Source organism: Phaethon aethereus (assembly GCF_964289735.1).
Source record: "Phaethon aethereus genome assembly, chromosome: Z".
Taxonomy (NCBI): Eukaryota; Metazoa; Chordata; class Aves; order Phaethontiformes; family Phaethontidae; genus Phaethon; species Phaethon aethereus.
The window spans coordinates 10792954-10810003 of NC_138577.1; the positions used below are offsets into that span (position 1 = coordinate 10792954).

General features: G+C 51.3%; 2 protein-coding genes across 4 annotated transcripts in view; one reads left to right on the forward strand and one right to left on the reverse strand.

Moving 5' to 3' along the window:
- UBAP2 (ubiquitin associated protein 2) overlaps nt 1-17050 on the reverse strand; it is a 103360-nt gene that overhangs the window by 35680 nt on the left and 50630 nt on the right. For all 3 annotated transcript variants that reach the window (XM_082013515.1, XM_082013514.1, XM_082013513.1), the window contains exons 17-20: nt 15462-15528; nt 13962-14157; nt 12551-12642; nt 11612-11659 (exon numbers count right to left, since the gene is read on the reverse strand). In XM_082013515.1, the coding sequence (XP_081869641.1) occupies nt 11612-11659; nt 12551-12642; nt 13962-14157; nt 15462-15528 (403 nt within the window). The remainder of the gene's footprint in view (nt 1-11611; nt 11660-12550; nt 12643-13961; nt 14158-15461; nt 15529-17050) is intronic.
- Nucleotides 1348-4021, forward strand: LOC309415854 (interferon-like). The gene has a single exon (XM_082013516.1). The coding sequence runs from the start codon at nt 2752-2754 to the stop codon at nt 3325-3327; it is 576 nt and encodes a 191-aa protein (XP_081869642.1). The 5' UTR covers nt 1348-2751; the 3' UTR covers nt 3328-4021.

Sequence of the window (17050 nt, forward strand, 5' to 3'; positions counted from 1 at the left end):
CCCTCGAGCAGATCCGCACGCCCGCCCAACTTGGTGTCATTGCAAACTTACCGAGGGGGCACGCAATCCCCTCATCCACATCATCGATAAAGACATTGGACAAGACCGGCCCCAAAACAGAGCCCTGGGGAACACCGCTTGTGACCGGCCGCCAGCTGCGTTTAACTCTGTTCACCGCAGCGCTCTGGTGAGAGAGAAAAAAAAACCATCCAGGCGGTTTTTTACCCAGCAAAGAGTACACCTCTCTAAGCCATGAGCCGCCAGCTTCTCCAGGAGAATGCTGCGGCCGACGGTGTCCAAGGCTTTACTGAAGTCCAGGGAGACGACAGCCACAGCCTCTCCCCCATCCCCTAGGCGGCTCACCTGGTCATAGAAGGACAGCAGCTTGCTCAAGCAGGACGTGCCTTTCATGAACCCGTGCTGGCTGGGCTTGATCCCCTGCTTGTCCTGCGCAGGCCTTGTGAGCGCCCTCAGCGTGAACCGCTCCACAATCTTCCCCGGTGCCGAGGTCAGGCTGACAGGCCTGTAGTTCCCCGCATCCGCTTTCCCGCCCCTCCTGTAGACGGGTGTCACACTGGCAAGCCTCCGGTCATCTTGGACCTCCCCTCTTAACCAGCACTGCTGATAAACGATGGAGAGCGGCCTGGCAAGCTCCTCCGCCAGCTCCCTCACTACTCTTGGGTGCATCCCATCCAGCCCCAAAGCCCTCCGAGAGTCCAAGCGGCCTAGCAGGTCGGTAACTGCTTCCCTCTGGGTTACAACGGGTTTACTCTGCTCTCCGTAACAAGGCAGGCACGGACCTGTTGGAGCAGGTCCAGAGCAGGGCCGCAAACACCCCTCAGAGGGTTGCCATACCTCTCCTACAAGGCAAGGCTGAGAGTTGGGCTTCTTCAGCCTGGAGAACACAAGGCTCCGGGGAGACCTTGCTGCGGCCTTTCAATACGAAGAGGAGGCTTAGAAGAAAGATGGGGACAGACTTCTTCATGGAGCCTCCTGCCATCGGACGAGGGCTAATGGCTGCAAACTACAGGAGCCTAGATTCAGACTAGATACAACGAAGACCATTTTTACCATGACGGTGGTCAAACACTGGCACACGGAGGTGCTAGATGCCCCATCCCCGCAAACCTTCCAGGTCAGGTCAGGTCAGGTCAGGTCAGGTCAGGTCGGACGCGGCTCTGAGCAGCCTGAGCCAGCTGAAGACGGCCCTGCTCGTTGCTGGGCCGCTGCACTACGTGACCCGTCACGGTCCCTCCCAAACCAACCCGTTCTATCATTCCGTGAAGGAGAGGCACGGCACAGAGCGCTTTCGCTAGGCTGAGTTCCGCTACTCTTGCCACTGCAGGCGTTTTTTCACCACAACTCTCTCGTTAGCGCTCCCTGAAAACACCTTCCAGCACCAACTATGTGAGGGCAACACGGGCAAGGTCCAGCCATGGACCTCCACCGTCACCCTGCCTCCTGCGGTGACGGCCCCTGGGCACGCCGAGTCATCGTCCACGCGCCAGCATCTCAAGCACAGCACACACCAGCGCAACTCGTTCTGGCCACACAAGACCACGGCTCCCAGCCCGACACCGCCCTGACACCACCGCCGCCACCACACACGCGTTCCCCCTGCGCCAAAAGCTTTGAGAAAACACGCGGCAGCCTCTCTCGCACCAGCAGATCGCGATCCTTGCCGTTGGAAGGGACCTGGAAACCTCAGCGAGTGCAACCTCCGCCTCCTCCCCCCGCTAGAGCTCTGCAACTACATCAGCTGGCTCAGCTCCACCTCCAGACGACTCTTGGACACCCCTCCTCGAGCGGCCCACGGCCTCACGCCATCCCAAACGCAAGACCCTTCGCTTACGGGGGACGTTCTCTTCTTTGCCCTCCAGCCACCTCAGGCAAGGAGGCAGAGAAAACACAACAAGACCTCTGCTGCAGCGGCACGCGCACCGGACCGCAGCCCGGGCCCCAGCGCAGCAGCACGGCGAGCAGCAAAACTCTTGCCCATATCCTCTTCCTTCTTCCTCAAGGGTTTCCTCCTGCCCGTCTTCCCCATTCTCAGACGCTTCCAGCACAGGAGCTGGGGCAGCTCCCTCCAGGAACACGTCCAATGCTCAGGTGCCTACACCTGCAGCCGCCTCCTCGCAAGCCGCCGCCACCCCCAGGCCCTCGCTCCAGGACGGGGCTCCCCAGGCTCTGCCAAGTGACATCACTGCCCAAGCCTTCCCAACACGAAAGGAAAAGACCCGCTAAGATGAAAACAACGGCGAGCCCCAAGAGAAAGGAAAACAGACCACAACCAACGCCACGGCATTACAGACGGAAAAGACACTTGCGCAGGAAGGGAAACTTCAGCTGCAGAAAAGCGGCACCAGGGCTCGCCCCGCAGGCGACGGCGAAACCCTCACACACCTCCCCGGCACAGCTGCCCCCAAGGGCTCTGCCCCAGCGCTTTCGCATCCCCCACTCAACCGCTGCAGCCAACCTGCCCACAACACACCACCGGCAAAGCACCGCCACCGCCCGCCCCACGCTCGGCCACCCCACCAACGCACTTCCCCAAGACCGCCGCAGCCACCAGCCAAAACTGAAAACCACAGCCGGAAACTCGCCGCAATCAGAAAGCGAGGAAGGGAAAGCCGCGGCACCACATAAACCCGGCCACCCGGCAGCACCCCAGGCACAGCGCCCACCCGCACCACCACCAAGCCTCACCGGGCTCCTGCCCGGCACCACCCACGCAGCACCCACAGCCCCACCATGGCTGCGCCCGCAGCCCCACAGCCCCGCCTGCGGCACGGCGCCCCGGCGCTCCTGCTCCTCCTGACGGCTCTCGCCACCGCCCTCGCCTGCCACCACCTGCGGCCCCGCCACGCCACCTTCCCCTGGGACAGCCTCCAGCTCCTCCAGGCCATGGCTCCCAGCCCGCCACAGCCCTGCCACCACCAGCAGGCGCCCTTCTTCCCCGACGCCCTCCTCCACACCAGCCACCCACAGCAAGCCGCCGCCACCGCCCTCCGCATCCTCCAGCACCTCTTCGACACCCTCAGCAGCCCCAGCACCCCCCACCACTGGGACGCCCAGGCACGCCACCACCTCCTCAACAGCCTCCAGCACCACATCCAGCAGCTCCAGCAATGCCTGCCAGCCAGCGGCACGCTCTTCCAAGGCCGAGGGCCCCGCAACCTGCTGCTCAGCATCAGCAAATACTTCAGGGACATCCAGGACTTCCTCCGCACCCACAACCACAGCGCCTGCGCCTGGGACCACGTCCGCCTCGAAGCTCGCGCCTCTTTCCAACACCTCCACAACCTCACCCGCACCATGCGCAATTAGCCCAACGACCCCAAACAACCCGCCCGGCCCCACGCACCCCCGCCCATGACCACGCCACCACCGCCGCTGCTGCTCCACCACCGCCCCATCCCCACCTCTGTCCTCCCGCCTCCCCTGACCCAGGCACACGGACACTGCGCCAACGGCCCTGCGACCTCGGCCTCCACTGACTGCTCCTCTATTTATTCTGACAATGGTTTTTTATCTATTTATTCACCTATTTATTCAACGGAAAATAAAGTCCTCTTGCAAAAAGCCTGACAGTGCCTCTTGTCTCAGAAGCACAGGAAGGACCCTGGGGCTGGGGGGAAGCCACCTCCACGCAGCGCCTACTCCACGCCCGGCTCCAAACAGGGCTCGCCACATCCCGGGCCCACCCTTCTCTCTGGCACCTCCCCAGCCAGGCACTTTCCAAAGCCTCTTTCGAAAACCTCTGCCCGCCTTTAGCCATCGTCATCGCAACCATCGCTTCGGCCCTTCTCTCCTCCACATTTTACACCTTCCATCCCGCTTTAGGCCGACTGATGATCAGCTCCGGAGTCCTCAGTACGACGAATCATACGGTCACAAAGGTTGGAAAAGACCTCCAACATCATCAAGCCCAACCGCCAACCTAAGACCACCACGCCCACAAAACCGTGTCCCAAAGTCCCACGTCTACACGTTTTTTCAACGTCTCCACTGATGGTGACGCCACCACTTCCCCGGGCAGCCTGTTCCAATGCTTGGCCACTCTTTCACTACAGACACTTGTCCTAATATCCAGCCTAGACCTCCCCTGGCACAACATGAGGACATTTCCTCTCGTCCTATCGCTTAGTTACTTGGGAGACGACACCCTCCTCACTGCAACCTCCTTTCAGCTAGTCCTAGAGAGCAAGAAGGTCACCTCTCAGCCTCCTCTTCTCCACACTCAACAACCCCAGTTCCCTCAGCCGCTCCTCAGTAAGCCTTGTTCTCCAGACCCCTCACCAGCTTCGTTGCCCTTCTCTGCACTCCCTCCAGCCACTCAATGTCCTTCCTGTAGCGACGGGCCCAAAACTGCACACAGGGTTTGAGGTGCGGCCTCACCAGGGCCCCAGTACAGGGGCACGATCGCTTCCCTACTCCTGCTGGACACACGATTTCCGACACCGGCCAGGACGCTGCTGGCCTTCTTGGCCACCTGGGCACACTGCTGGCTCATCTGCAGCCGGCTGTCAACCAGCACCGCCAGGCCCTTTTCTGCTGGGCAGCGTCCCAGCAGCTCTTCCCCGAGCCTCCAGCGCTGCATGGCGTTGTCGGGACCCAAGTGCAGGACCCGGCGCTTGGCCTTGTTAAACCTCACAGAGCTGGCCTCGGCCCAGCGATCCAGCCTATCCAGATCCCTCTGCAGAGCCCTCCTGCCCTCGAGCAGATCCGCACGCCCGCCCAACTTGGTGTCATTGCAAACTTACCGAGGGGGCACGCAATCCCCTCATCCACATCATCGATAAAGACATTGAACAAGACCGGCCCCAAAACAGAGCCCTGGGGAACACCGCTTGTGACCGGCCGCCAGCTGCGTTTAACTCTGTTCACCGCAGCGCTCTGGTGAGAGAGAAAAAAAAACCATCCAGGCGGTTTTTTATCCAGCAAAGAGTACACCTCTCTAAGCCATGAGCCGCCAGCTTCTCCAGGAGAATGCTGCGGCCGACGGTGTCCAAGGCTTTACTGAAGTCCAGGGAGACGACAGCCACAGCCTCTCCCCCATCCCCTAGGCGGCTCACCTGGTCATAGAAGGACAGCAGCTTGCTCAAGCAGGACGTGCCTTTCATGAACCCGTGCTGGCTGGGCTTGATCCCCTGCTTGTCCTGCGCAGGCCTTGTGAGCGCCCTCAGCGTGAACCGCTCCACAATCTTCCCCGGTGCCGAGGTCAGGCTGACAGGCCTGTAGTTCCCCGCATCCGCTTTCCCGCCCCTCCTGTAGACGGGTGTCACACTGGCAAGCCTCCGGTCATCTTGGACCTCCCCTCTTAACCAGCACTGCTGATAAACGATGGAGAGCGGCCTGGCAAGCTCCTCCGCCAGCTCCCTCACTACTCTTGGGTGCATCCCATCCAGCCCCAAAGCCCTCCGAGAGTCCAAGCGGCCTAGCAGGTCGGTAACTGCTTCCCTCTGGGTTACAACGGGTTTACTCTGCTCTCCGTAACAAGGCAGGCACGGACCTGTTGGAGCAGGTCCAGAGCAGGGCCGCAAACACCCTCAGAGGGTTGCCATACCTCTCCTACAAGGCAAGGCTGAGAGTTGGGCTTCTTCAGCCTGGAGAACACAAGGCTCCGGGGAGACCTTGCTGCGGCCTTTCAATACGAAGAGGAGGCTTAGAAGAAAGATGGGGACAGACTTCTTCATGGAGCCTCCTGCCATCGGACGAGGGCTAATGGCTGCAAACTACAGGAGCCTAGATTCAGACTAGATACAACGAAGACCATTTTTACCATGACGGTGGTCAAACACTGGCACACGGAGGTGCTAGATGCCCCATCCCCGCAAACCTTCCAGGTCAGGTCAGGTCAGGTCAGGTCAGGTCAGGTCGGACGCGGCTCTGAGCAGCCTGAGCCAGCTGAAGACGGCCCTGCTCGTTGCTGGGCCGCTGCACTACGTGACCCGTCACGGTCCCTCCCAAACCAACCCGTTCTATCATTCCGTGAAGGAGAGGCACGGCACAGAGCGCTTTCGCTAGGCTGAGTTCCGCTACTCTTGCCACTGCAGGCGTTTTTTCACCACAACTCTCTCGTTAGCGCTCCCTGAAAACACCTTCCAGCACCAACTATGTGAGGGCAACACGGGCAAGGTCCAGCCATGGACCTCCACCGTCACCCTGCCTCCTGCGGTGACGGCCCCTGGGCACGCCGAGTCATCGTCCACGCGCCAGCATCTCAAGCACAGCACACACCAGCGCAACTCGTTCTGGCCACACAAGACCACGGCTCCCAGCCCGACACCGCCCTGACACCACCGCCGCCACCACACACGCGTTCCCCCTGCGCCAAAAGCTTTGAGAAAACACGCGGCAGCCTCTCTCGCACCAGCAGATCGCGATCCTTGCCGTTGGAAGGGACCTGGAAACCTCAGCGAGTGCAACCTCCGCCTCCTCCCCCCGCTAGAGCTCTGCAACTACATCAGCTGGCTCAGCTCCACCTCCAGACGACTCTTGGACACCCCTCCTCGAGCGGCCCACGGCCTCACGCCATCCCAAACGCAAGACCCTTCGCTTACGGGGGACGTTCTCTTCTTTGCCCTCCAGCCACCTCAGGCAAGGAGGCAGAGAAAACACAACAAGACCTCTGCTGCAGCGGCACGCGCACCGGACCGCAGCCCGGGCCCCAGCGCAGCAGCACGGCGAGCAGCAAAACTCTTGCCCATATCCTCTTCCTTCTTCCTCAAGGGTTTCCTCCTGCCCGTCTTCCCCATTCTCAGATGCTTCCAGCACAGGAGCTGGGGCAGCTCCCTCCAGGAACACGTCCAATGCTCAGGTGCCCACACCTGCAGCCACCTCCTCGCAAACCTCCGCAAGACCCCTGCTGTAGCGGCACACTCATCATTCTGCAATTGTGGACTCAGCACAATAGCACATAGAGCTGCATAATTCTTCCCAACTTCCTCTTTGTTCTTCCTCAAGACCCTATTCCCCTTACTCAGCCACTTCAAGCACAGAATCTAGGCCAGCTCCCTCCAGGAAGACATCCAATGCTCAGGTGGCGCACTGGATACACCCAGAGCCACATCCTTTCAAGCCGTTGCCATCCCTAGGCCCATGCTAAAATTGGTCTTCCTTCTGCCTTGTGTGAATCCACCCTCTAAGTTTCAAACCATTACCCCTTGCTGTATCATTACGGGCCCTGTTAAAAAGTCCGTCCCAGTCTTTCTTAGAAGCCCCCCTTTTAATCAGTGGTAGGCTGCAATAAGGTCTCCCTGGAGCCTTCTCTTCTCCAGGCTGAACAACCACAACTCTCTCAGCCTGTCCTCAGAGCAGAGGGATTCCAACCCTCTGGTCATTCTTGTGGCCTCCTTGGGACCCACTCCAACAGGTCCATGTCCTTCTTGTGCTGAGGGCTCCAGAGCTGGACACAGGACTCCAGGTAGGGTCTCAGCAGTTCGCAGGAGAGGGGCAGAATCCCTTCCCTCCACCTATGGCTACACTGCTTTGGATGCAGTCCAGGATACAGTTGGCCTTCTCAGCTGCGAGTATACATTGCCGGCTCATGTCCAGCTTCTTATCCAGCAGTACCTCCAGGCTCTTATCGGCAGCATTGCTCTTGAAACCTTCATCCGTCTGCCTGTACTGATACCAGGCATTTCCCCAACCCAGATGCAGGACCCTGCACTTGGCCTTGTTGAGCCTCATCAGTTTCACACAGGCCCATTTCTCAACTTTATCAAAGTCCCTCTGGACAGCATCCCATCCCTCATCTACCTTATAGACCCAATAGTCCACCCACCAAATCCATCTCTCTCCAATTTGGAAAGAATGATGTTTTGAGGGACCACATCAAAGGCATTACAGATGTCCAGACAGACAACATCCATAACTTTTCCCTTGTCCATTAATGTGGTACTCCATCTTAGAAGGCCACTACATTGGTCAGGCAGGACTTGCCCTGGCTGAAGCCATGTTGGCTGTCTCAAACCGCCTTCCTGTCCTCCATGTGCCTTAGCCTAGCTTCTAGGACGATCTGCTCCATGATCTTGAGGCTGACAGGTCAGTAGTTCCCAGGGTGCTCCTTTCCATCCTTTTTTAAGGATGGTTGCAATGTGTGTTTGGTTTTTTTTTCTCCAGTCTCCAGGGACTTCACCTGACTGCCAAGACTTTTCAAGTATCACGGTGAGTGGCTTGGCAACTACATCAGCGAATTCCCTCAGATGCATCTCATCAGGTCCTATAGATTTGTGCATGTTCAGGTTCCTCAGGTGGTCTTGAAAATGATCTTCTCTCACAGTGAGAGGGACTTTGCTCTTCCAGTCCCCACTTTACAGTCCATCCACTCAAGACATGTGGGAAGAGAAACTGCCAGTGAAGACTGAGGCAAAGAAAGTCACTGAGTACCTCAGCCTTCTCATCCTCATCTGTTGTTACCAGTCTGCCAGTTTTGCTCCTCAGGTGGTTACACCCAAAGGTGTAACCAAAGGTCAAAGAAATCTGACTTTCCTTTTCTCACTGACATACCTGTAGAAGTCCTTATTATTATTCTTTGCATCCCTTGCTAAGTTCAGCTCCAACCGTGCCTTGGCTTTCCTGACCCCATCCCTACACAACCAGGCAGCATCCCCGTACTCTTCCCAGGAAAAGACTTAAGGGACAGTTTAAGGAATGTTTTTCTTCATTTGCTTAACTATATTTAGTTTAGATTAAGTATTACCTATTGAGTTTTTCACTCCATTAGCTATCACTACATGTAAATGCCGATGAGTCTCTGGTCCGCATGTCTCAAATCCAAACTTCCTCAACAAGATGCACACTCCCCTCCAGCCCCTATATGACCCCATGGAAAAACTACATAGAAAAAAGTACTTTTGCCCAGAGAGCGGCAGAAAAACTGAGCGTACGCATGGGAAGAGCAGGCTGATGAAAAGTGAGCAGTAGTGCTACAAAACATTTTTTCTCCTGCCGATATAACCATGTGTATTGGGTTTGCATGGCAAGGTTTCAGTAGAGGGGGGCTGCAGTGGTGGCTTCTGTGAAAAGCTGGCAGAAGCTATGTCTGAGAGCGCCAATGCAGCCAGCTCCAATATGGACCCGTCCCGGCCAAGGCCAAGCCCATCAGCAACAGTGGTAACTCTGTTATTCCAGAGGTGCTAAGAAGGGCGGAAAAAACTGCTGCGCAACAGTAGCTGGAGAGAGGTGTGACAAAATGTGAGAGGAACCCTGCAGACACCCAGGTTGTTGTCCCAAATATGGGTTCTTCCACCCAGCGTGCAGAGAGATGAAAAACACACAAAGCCGAGATATTTGCTTTTATTCCAAATCTGCACAGAGTTGGGTGCTTGGTGGTAGGTCCACAAATCTAGCACACCTCAGTTAACACCCAGAAAATATTTATATGCTTCGAGCAACAGTTATCAATATTTTTTACAAGTTGGCTCTGTTACCCTTGTTCCCCTTGGTTCTCACAAGCCTCGTCTCCACTTAGTCACAGCATCCTTCTTTTTTTCTAGGCATGCTCAGTGAGGAGGAGGCTTTTGTGAGGAGGGGGCTTTCTGCACGCAGGGACAGGTTTATATTATGCATATATGTTAATTATATGTTAACTAGGATAGTGCACTCAAGGTTCAGTAGTTGTGTTTCTTTTGTGATTATCTCCCTCCTTCCCTCAAGGTTGCACCTTGTTAACTGCTCACAGAGACTAAACAATACCTCCAGCTTCATTCCTTGCATGCCTTCAACAAGCTCAGTGCAGAAGGAGGGGCAAGAGGGGCTCCAGGCGAGGGAGCAGAGGGTCCCCGGCAGCCCCAGAGGAAGCCCATGGGGAGGCCGGCTGTGCCCCTGCGGCCATGGATCTCCACGGGGGAGCAGATCTGCACCCGCACCCAGGGAGGGCCCCACGCCGGAGCAGGGGGATGCCCGAAGGAGGCCGTGACCCCGTGGGCAGCCTGCGCTGGAGTAGGCTCCTGGCAGGACTTGTGGCCTCATGGAGAGAAAGAGGAGCCCAGGCTGGAGCCAGTTTGCTGGCAGGACTTGTGACCCTGCGGGGGACCCAGGCTGGAGCAGCCTGTTCCTGAAGGATGGCACCCGTGGGGGGACCCAGGCTGGAGCAGCCCGTGAAGAACTGCAGCCTGTGGGAAGGACTCACGTTGGAGAAGTTCATGCAGGACAGTCTCCCGTGGGAGGGACCCCAGGCTGGAGCAGGGGCAGAGTGTGAGGAGTCCTCCCCCTGAGGAGGAAGGAGCAGCAGAGACAACGTGTGATGAACTGACCACAACCCCCATTCCCCGTCTCCCCTCGCCGCTCAGGAAAGAAAGGAGGAGAGAAAAATCAGGAGCGAAGTTGAGCCCAGGAAGAAGGGAGGGGTGGGGGGAACGTGTTTTAAGATTTGGTGTTAGTTCTCACTACCCTGGTCTGATTTGACTGGCAATAAACTAAATTAAATTTCCCCAAATTGAGTCTGTTTTGCCTGTGATGGTAATTGCTGAATGATCTCTCCCAGTTCTTATCTCGACCCACAAACCTTTCATTGTATTTTTTTCTCTCCCTTGTCCAGCTGAGAAGGGGAGTGATACAGAGGCTTTGTATGCACCTGGCATCCAGTGAGGGTCAGTGCAGCACACCATATCTCTCCTGGCCTCCGAACTGCAAATACGTCACCATTTTACTGCTCTGAAAATCATCCCATTCATTTCAGTTGACAGTTCTTCCAAGAATTATGCCTTTGTCACATAGTTGCAATCTTCATTAATGCACCCAACTGGGTTTTTTTAATTCAGGATGTGCAGCTGCACAGGGTTTTGTTTGGGACATCCCTGTACTCACCTTTGACTATCTGACTCTGGCTGTCCCCAGATTCCACATGGAAAACCTGGTAGTGACCTGGAACTTCAATTGCAGCATTCATCCAGTCATGCTACTTTTCCAGATCACTGCTCATTGCTCCCTTTATGTCTCTATGGATACACTGCATCACTTAATCCTCTGACTTTTACCAGTTACATACTACCAAACACTGTCTCCAAGACCCTTATCCCAGTTGTCTGAGAAGAAAATTCCTTACCTTTCTGCAATCTAGGCTGAGGTGCTTTATGAATCTGTCTGGGAGCTCAGCGTCTCACATGCCATTTCTATTGCGGATAGGGGTAAGGAAGAAAACTTCATATACTCTCCCTCCTGCAGCTCACCTGCATTTGTTGCTATGATGCATACCAAAGATCTCCACCTATGAGCACCTCTAAAACCTCTCAGATGCACCTACTGGGTACCAATTTGTGTACATGCTGTTCAACCCTACTTCTTGGTAAAAGAAAAGAGTCACACTCAGATTCAACTGGATTTGACAACGCGCCACACTGTTGCTACCATTAAAAATTTCTTCACTCAAAAGCACAGAACATACTTGCTTCTATTTACAGAATTTGCAGATGGATGAATGCACAATGCAGCAATTGCTCTATATCAATTTACACCACCTAGAAAAACTGTGGATATTTAAAAAAACGGAATATAGAACATAAGGATAAGCTCTTAACTACCATTAAATGAACTAACCTGTGTTGCACACATGATCAACACTGAAGAGAACTTGTTTAAAATTAAGTAAACCAAGCAATTTACTTACCATCGGCAGCCTGGATTGAAGCATCTGGAGATCATCATAACCATAAATCTGCTTAAAGACAGATAAAAATACAACATCATTATAACATTTTTCTCTGACACTGATCAATGTGGGGCTTTAAACAGAGCTTGATCTAGGTTGAGTCTATTTTAAAGGTGTACAGCTATATGTCGCATTGTGCCATCACAGTACACTGTTTTAAGGCTAGTGTAGAGCTGAGCTTAAAATGGCTTAAAACTCTGATGTTTCTTGGTGACAGCAGTCCTCTGAAGAGAGTATGACTGTCCCATCTTCAATACTGTTTTCACAGATGCATCATTCATCAACTTGTGAAAAATCTACTAGGCATTCAGATTTGCGAGTAAGAGCAACAGCCACCTTTGCTGCAATCATTACTTCTGAGAATAACAGGGTTTAAGGTTTGATGACTAGACCACAAAGCAACCTATGCTATCCCCTTGCATTCAGTGTGATACAGAATGATGATTAGAATAAAGTTTCTGATTCAAAAAACAGATAACCAAAAATATGTTGATCCTGGGCAGACATTAAAAAGCTATGTGCAATCTTTCAAAGTATGACAGACAGAACATATGGTACATTTCAATCATTGCTATAGTAAATCTATTCCAGCAACATAAACCTGAATGAGTCTAATTTTACTCAAAGGGACTAAAACCCAATACCACTGAAAACCATAGCAACATGCATGTTTAGCTTCAACAAAAGCCAAACCAGGCCTGTACCAACAGTTCTGAAGTTTACTATCAATAGCAACCCCCCCCGACTGTATTCCATATATTCTTCAGCATTTGGAACATGAATTCCAGGTGCAACATATGCCGACAGAAATGCCTTGGCATAGACAGCAGCAGGTCTGGAGGGCCCACTTGCACCAAGGGTTAAGCAATCAAGGACAGGAACAATTAAATTGCTTACTGGGTAGGCAGGCAGAAGTCCTCCAGGTCCCACAATATACTGGTTATGCAACAAGGGTGGTACACCTTGGGGCAGGTTTGGGGGAGCTTTGCCTGTAGAATCAAAATACAGACACTTTAACAGGCCTTTAGAAAATAAAAGGTTTCAGCATTGAGACAAGGTAGCTCACAAGCCCTGGCAGCTGCACTGTCATAGCTTGTAAAGAGCAGAACTATGCAGAAGAATTTTGTGCCAATTGATGAAAATGCTCAAAATAGCCTGAAAAGTTTAACCATGCCTCAAGGAATGGAAAGCACAGGCTATGTAAGCCTGAAAACAGTCCCATCAGAGAACTGATTTTGAAGAATGCTTGATGATGACAAAAAAATGACAAACGAAATTATTTTGTCATTTACTTTGTCCAAGAGGATTACAAGAATTACAGAAACTTCTCCCTTCCTTAGTCCTCTCCTGAAGGGAAAATTTAGGCATTGTTCTCAGTTTAAGACAGCAAATTCTCTCTTTTCATTTTCTGCTCTGTCAACACATTCCCCCTTATCACAAAAAAAAGACTGGAAAGCACTAAATGTTGCCAGCACACTTTTTGTGGGTGACATTGCAGTTGAGAATAACAACAAGAAGTAGATTGAAACACTTCCAGTTGCCTCCATGAAGCAGTGCTAAGACACAGAGATTTAAAAAAAAAAAAAAAAAAAGCACTTTGGCCAGTCATCAGACACGTCATTTACAAGGTATGGGAATAAGAGATAAGAAATCCTTCTGTACGTAAATTTGATCTTAATATTTAAATCATTCGCTTCCATCCATAGGATTTCCTTTTAGCAGTTTAGGTTGATTAGAGAAGCAAGAGAGAATTTAGAATTGCTTCCACTTCAGTGCAAGAAGACTCTCCACCTTCTCTCTCTATGGACCCTTTTTCTGAAGTGCTATTTGCTGTGGAATGACCTAGACATCAGATACTTTTTTCCTTTCTGTAGATGCAACAGTAGGGATGTGGCATATGATAATGAGGACACTGCAGTATATTTTGATACTGCCAAATGAATTCAAGTCACAGAGAATACTGAACTTAAAGCTAATGTGAACTCACAGCCAAGAGCTTTCACAACCTGGAATACAAACTGGGCAAATCCCCTAGCCCAAAACTTCTGAAGTCAGAACTACTCTGGTGCCTATTTATAAAGCTCTTTGGGTATGGAACATGCTATATAAATGCCATAGAACACCCTAACAAATAATTCAAATACTCAAAACCAGGCAACTTTATTTTATAAGACAGCAAATAAAGCATGCTGAAAAAGCTAGTCAGGAGTGGATTTCTTAGCGTAGTTATGGCTGGTGAGATGCTCAACTGGCAGCCCTGCTGACTGAAGTCCTCCGTCTATTCACATGATCTGTTAATATTGCGAACCTGAAGACACTAAGGGAGCTGCCCGTGTGGTAGCAGCTGGTATAGACACACTGGTAACGCTCAGGCCAAGGCTGTTTGTAGTGTTCATACTGCTTGCCATGCTGACAACTGAAGAGGTGGTGCTAGTGGCTGAGGTTGAAGCAGTTGAAAAGGTTGTTGAGGGCTGGAGCGAAGTTGTGTTCTCAACGCTAGTGTGCTAGAAAGGAGACAAAAAGAATGAGGATGACAGAGCAAATAAACCACAGTGGAAGATGCTAGGGAAATTAAAAAAAAAAATTAAAACCCCAACAATATTTTAAGTAACAGCAGCACATGCAAAAGATGCATTATCTATAGAGCAAGCAAGCGACTAAGTTGCATGCTTGTAATTTTTAAGTATTCAAAGAAAATTATTACATGACAGTTAAATTCAAACAGCTGTATCATCACAATATTATACCACAGTAACTCAAATGTCACTCCACTGCATTATTTCTTGCCCTTTGCTTGTCTACTCCTTTAAGCTAGTACTCGTTACGTTAAATAAACTCCTATATTCTTCCAAAAGACAGTATTTGTTTTCAAAACACAGGACACTGCTATCATGATTTCCTCAGTGCAGTTGTGGAATTTAAGATTAAAACTGCAGTGCCCTACAACAGAGTCAATGTGGTAAACTCAAAAGCAGACCAGATGTATTACAGGAACACATGAGGATAAAGGAGTTCCTGGTTTGAATCCAGCACAATACGGTGCCATAGCTGTAAGCTGATCACACTTCAAAAACAGTGTCATCAACACACAGAAGCCAAAACAACTTTGACAACAGAAAAGAAGGACGTTTGGGTAAGTGTGAATTTTGATATTCAGTAGGGATGGAGCGTTACAAACAGAAACACAGGCATAAAGAAAAGCAGTAACTTATCTGCACATCCCCATTGGGATTGTACGGAAGTGTGCTGTCACAGAAGAAGGCAGTGTCTCTGACTTTCCTTTGTGCAATCTCATCTACAGCACTGTGTTCAATACCATTTGTCTTATCTCAAATGCGTTAAATACACAGGTGACAACAATGCCACATGGTAAACTCTAAAATCATTTGTCATGACACATATAATTCCATCATCTGTATTTTGCCAGCTAACCTCTCCAGTGGAGACTGCTAATAGTCCACATTTTGGATCAGTTTCAGCCAGACACTTGTAAAGACTTTTTTTTTTTTTAAATACATTTGTTACAAGAAGTTCTTTCTTTATGCCATCCCTCCTCTTGCTGACACAAAAATTTCCTCTGCAGTTGTGCGACTGACAAGTCTCTCTAATAGCTATTCCTGATTTAGTACAAATCACAAGTGGTAAAGGCTTTTTTACCACTAGAGGGCTGGCAGTCATTCTTCCCTGTGATAAGGTTCTTATTTCTGTTCTTAGTGTACTGGGACAAAAGGAACTTTAAGAGAGGGTCTTAATCATCAGGTAAACTGAATATATGCCAAAGATCTCTTGAAATGCAAGTAGGACTTACTGCATGTGACGTGCTTGAAGACAACACTGAGACAGGGGAGAGGCTGCTCTGATGATTGGAAAGGGAGCTAGAAATAAATTGCAAAAAATTAATAAAATTAATTTTTCCTAGAACTATTCTTAACATATATATGTATATATACACATACATATACAAACACAGCATAGGTAGAAGGATATTAGTGCAAGAATAAAGATTGTATACACATATAGACACACAGTAGGATAACAGTTAAATAAAAAGTTTTCTGTAGAGTTGTGTGTATACATATACACACACACCCCTATAGGCATTTTTCCTTAAAGTAACATACTACTACCTTTTAATGAAATACATTTAAGTACAGAGCCAACTATTACTAACAAGAAACATCTAGAACACCAGTCATTTGTATTTATGAATTTACTACATTTTTAGAAAAACAATAGTTGCTTCAGGAATTATGTAGCAATGACACCAAGACACATAAAGTACAAAACCACAAGAAGGTTCTGGAGGGTATGAAGGCTCTGCAGAGGGATCTGGACAGGCTGGATCGCTGGGCCGAGGCCAGCTCTGTGAGGTTTAGCAAGGCCAAGCACCAGGTCCTGCACTTCGGTCCCAACAATGCCATGCAGCGCTGGAGGCTCGGGGAAGAGCTGCTGGGACGCTGCCCAGCAGAAAAGGGCCTGGCGGTGCTGGTTGACAGCCAGCTGCAGATGAGCCAGCAGTGTGCCCAGGTGGCCAAGAAGGCCAGCAGCGTCTTGGCTGGTGTCGGAAATCGTGTGTCCAGCAGGAGTAGGGAAGCAATCGCGCCCCTGTACTGGGGCCCTGGTGAGGCCGCACCTCGAACCTGTGTGCAGTTTTGGGCCCCTCGCTACAGGAAGGACATTGAGGTGCTGGAGCGAGTGCAGAGAAGGGCAACGAAGCTGGTGAGGGGTCTGGAGAACAAGGCTTACGAGGAGCAGCTGAGGGAACTGGGGTTGTTGAGTCTGGAAAAGAGGAGACTGAGGGGAAACCTCATCACTCTCTACAACTACCTGAAAGGGGGCTGTGGCAAGGTGGGTGTCGGTCTCTTCTCCCAAGTAACTAGTGACAGGATGAAAGGAAATGGCCTCTAGTTGTGCCAGGAAAGGTTTAGATTAGATAATCATGAAAACTTTTAGTGAAAGAGTGGTCAAGCATTGGCACAGGCTGCCTAGGGAGGTGGTGGAGTCACCATCACTGGAAGTGTTCAAAACCGTGTAGACATGGCACTTTGGGACACAGTTTAGAGGGCATGTTGGTGTTGGGTTGACAGTTGGGCTTGATGACCTTTGAGGTCTTTTCCAACCTTAATGATTCTGTGACAGTTCACACAACACATGGCTTGCTTCTTATTCTTTCCCTGAGCAACTGCTGCTTCCTGCCACGGGGCACAGGTATTGATTCAGTGAGGCAGTGCTTTGGTTTGACTCACTATTGTATTTCACAGAATCACAGAATCACTAGGTTGGAAAGGACCTTTAAGATCATCAAGTCCAACCATTAATCCAGAACCACCATGTCCCCTAAACCATGTCCTGAAGCGCCACATCCACACGTTTTTTGAACACTTCCAGGGATGGCGA

Coding starts and splice junctions, on each gene's coding strand:
- LOC309415854 (XM_082013516.1), top strand. CDS start 2,752: ATGGCTGCGCCCGCAGCCCCACAGCCCCGCCTGCGGCACGGCGCCCCG.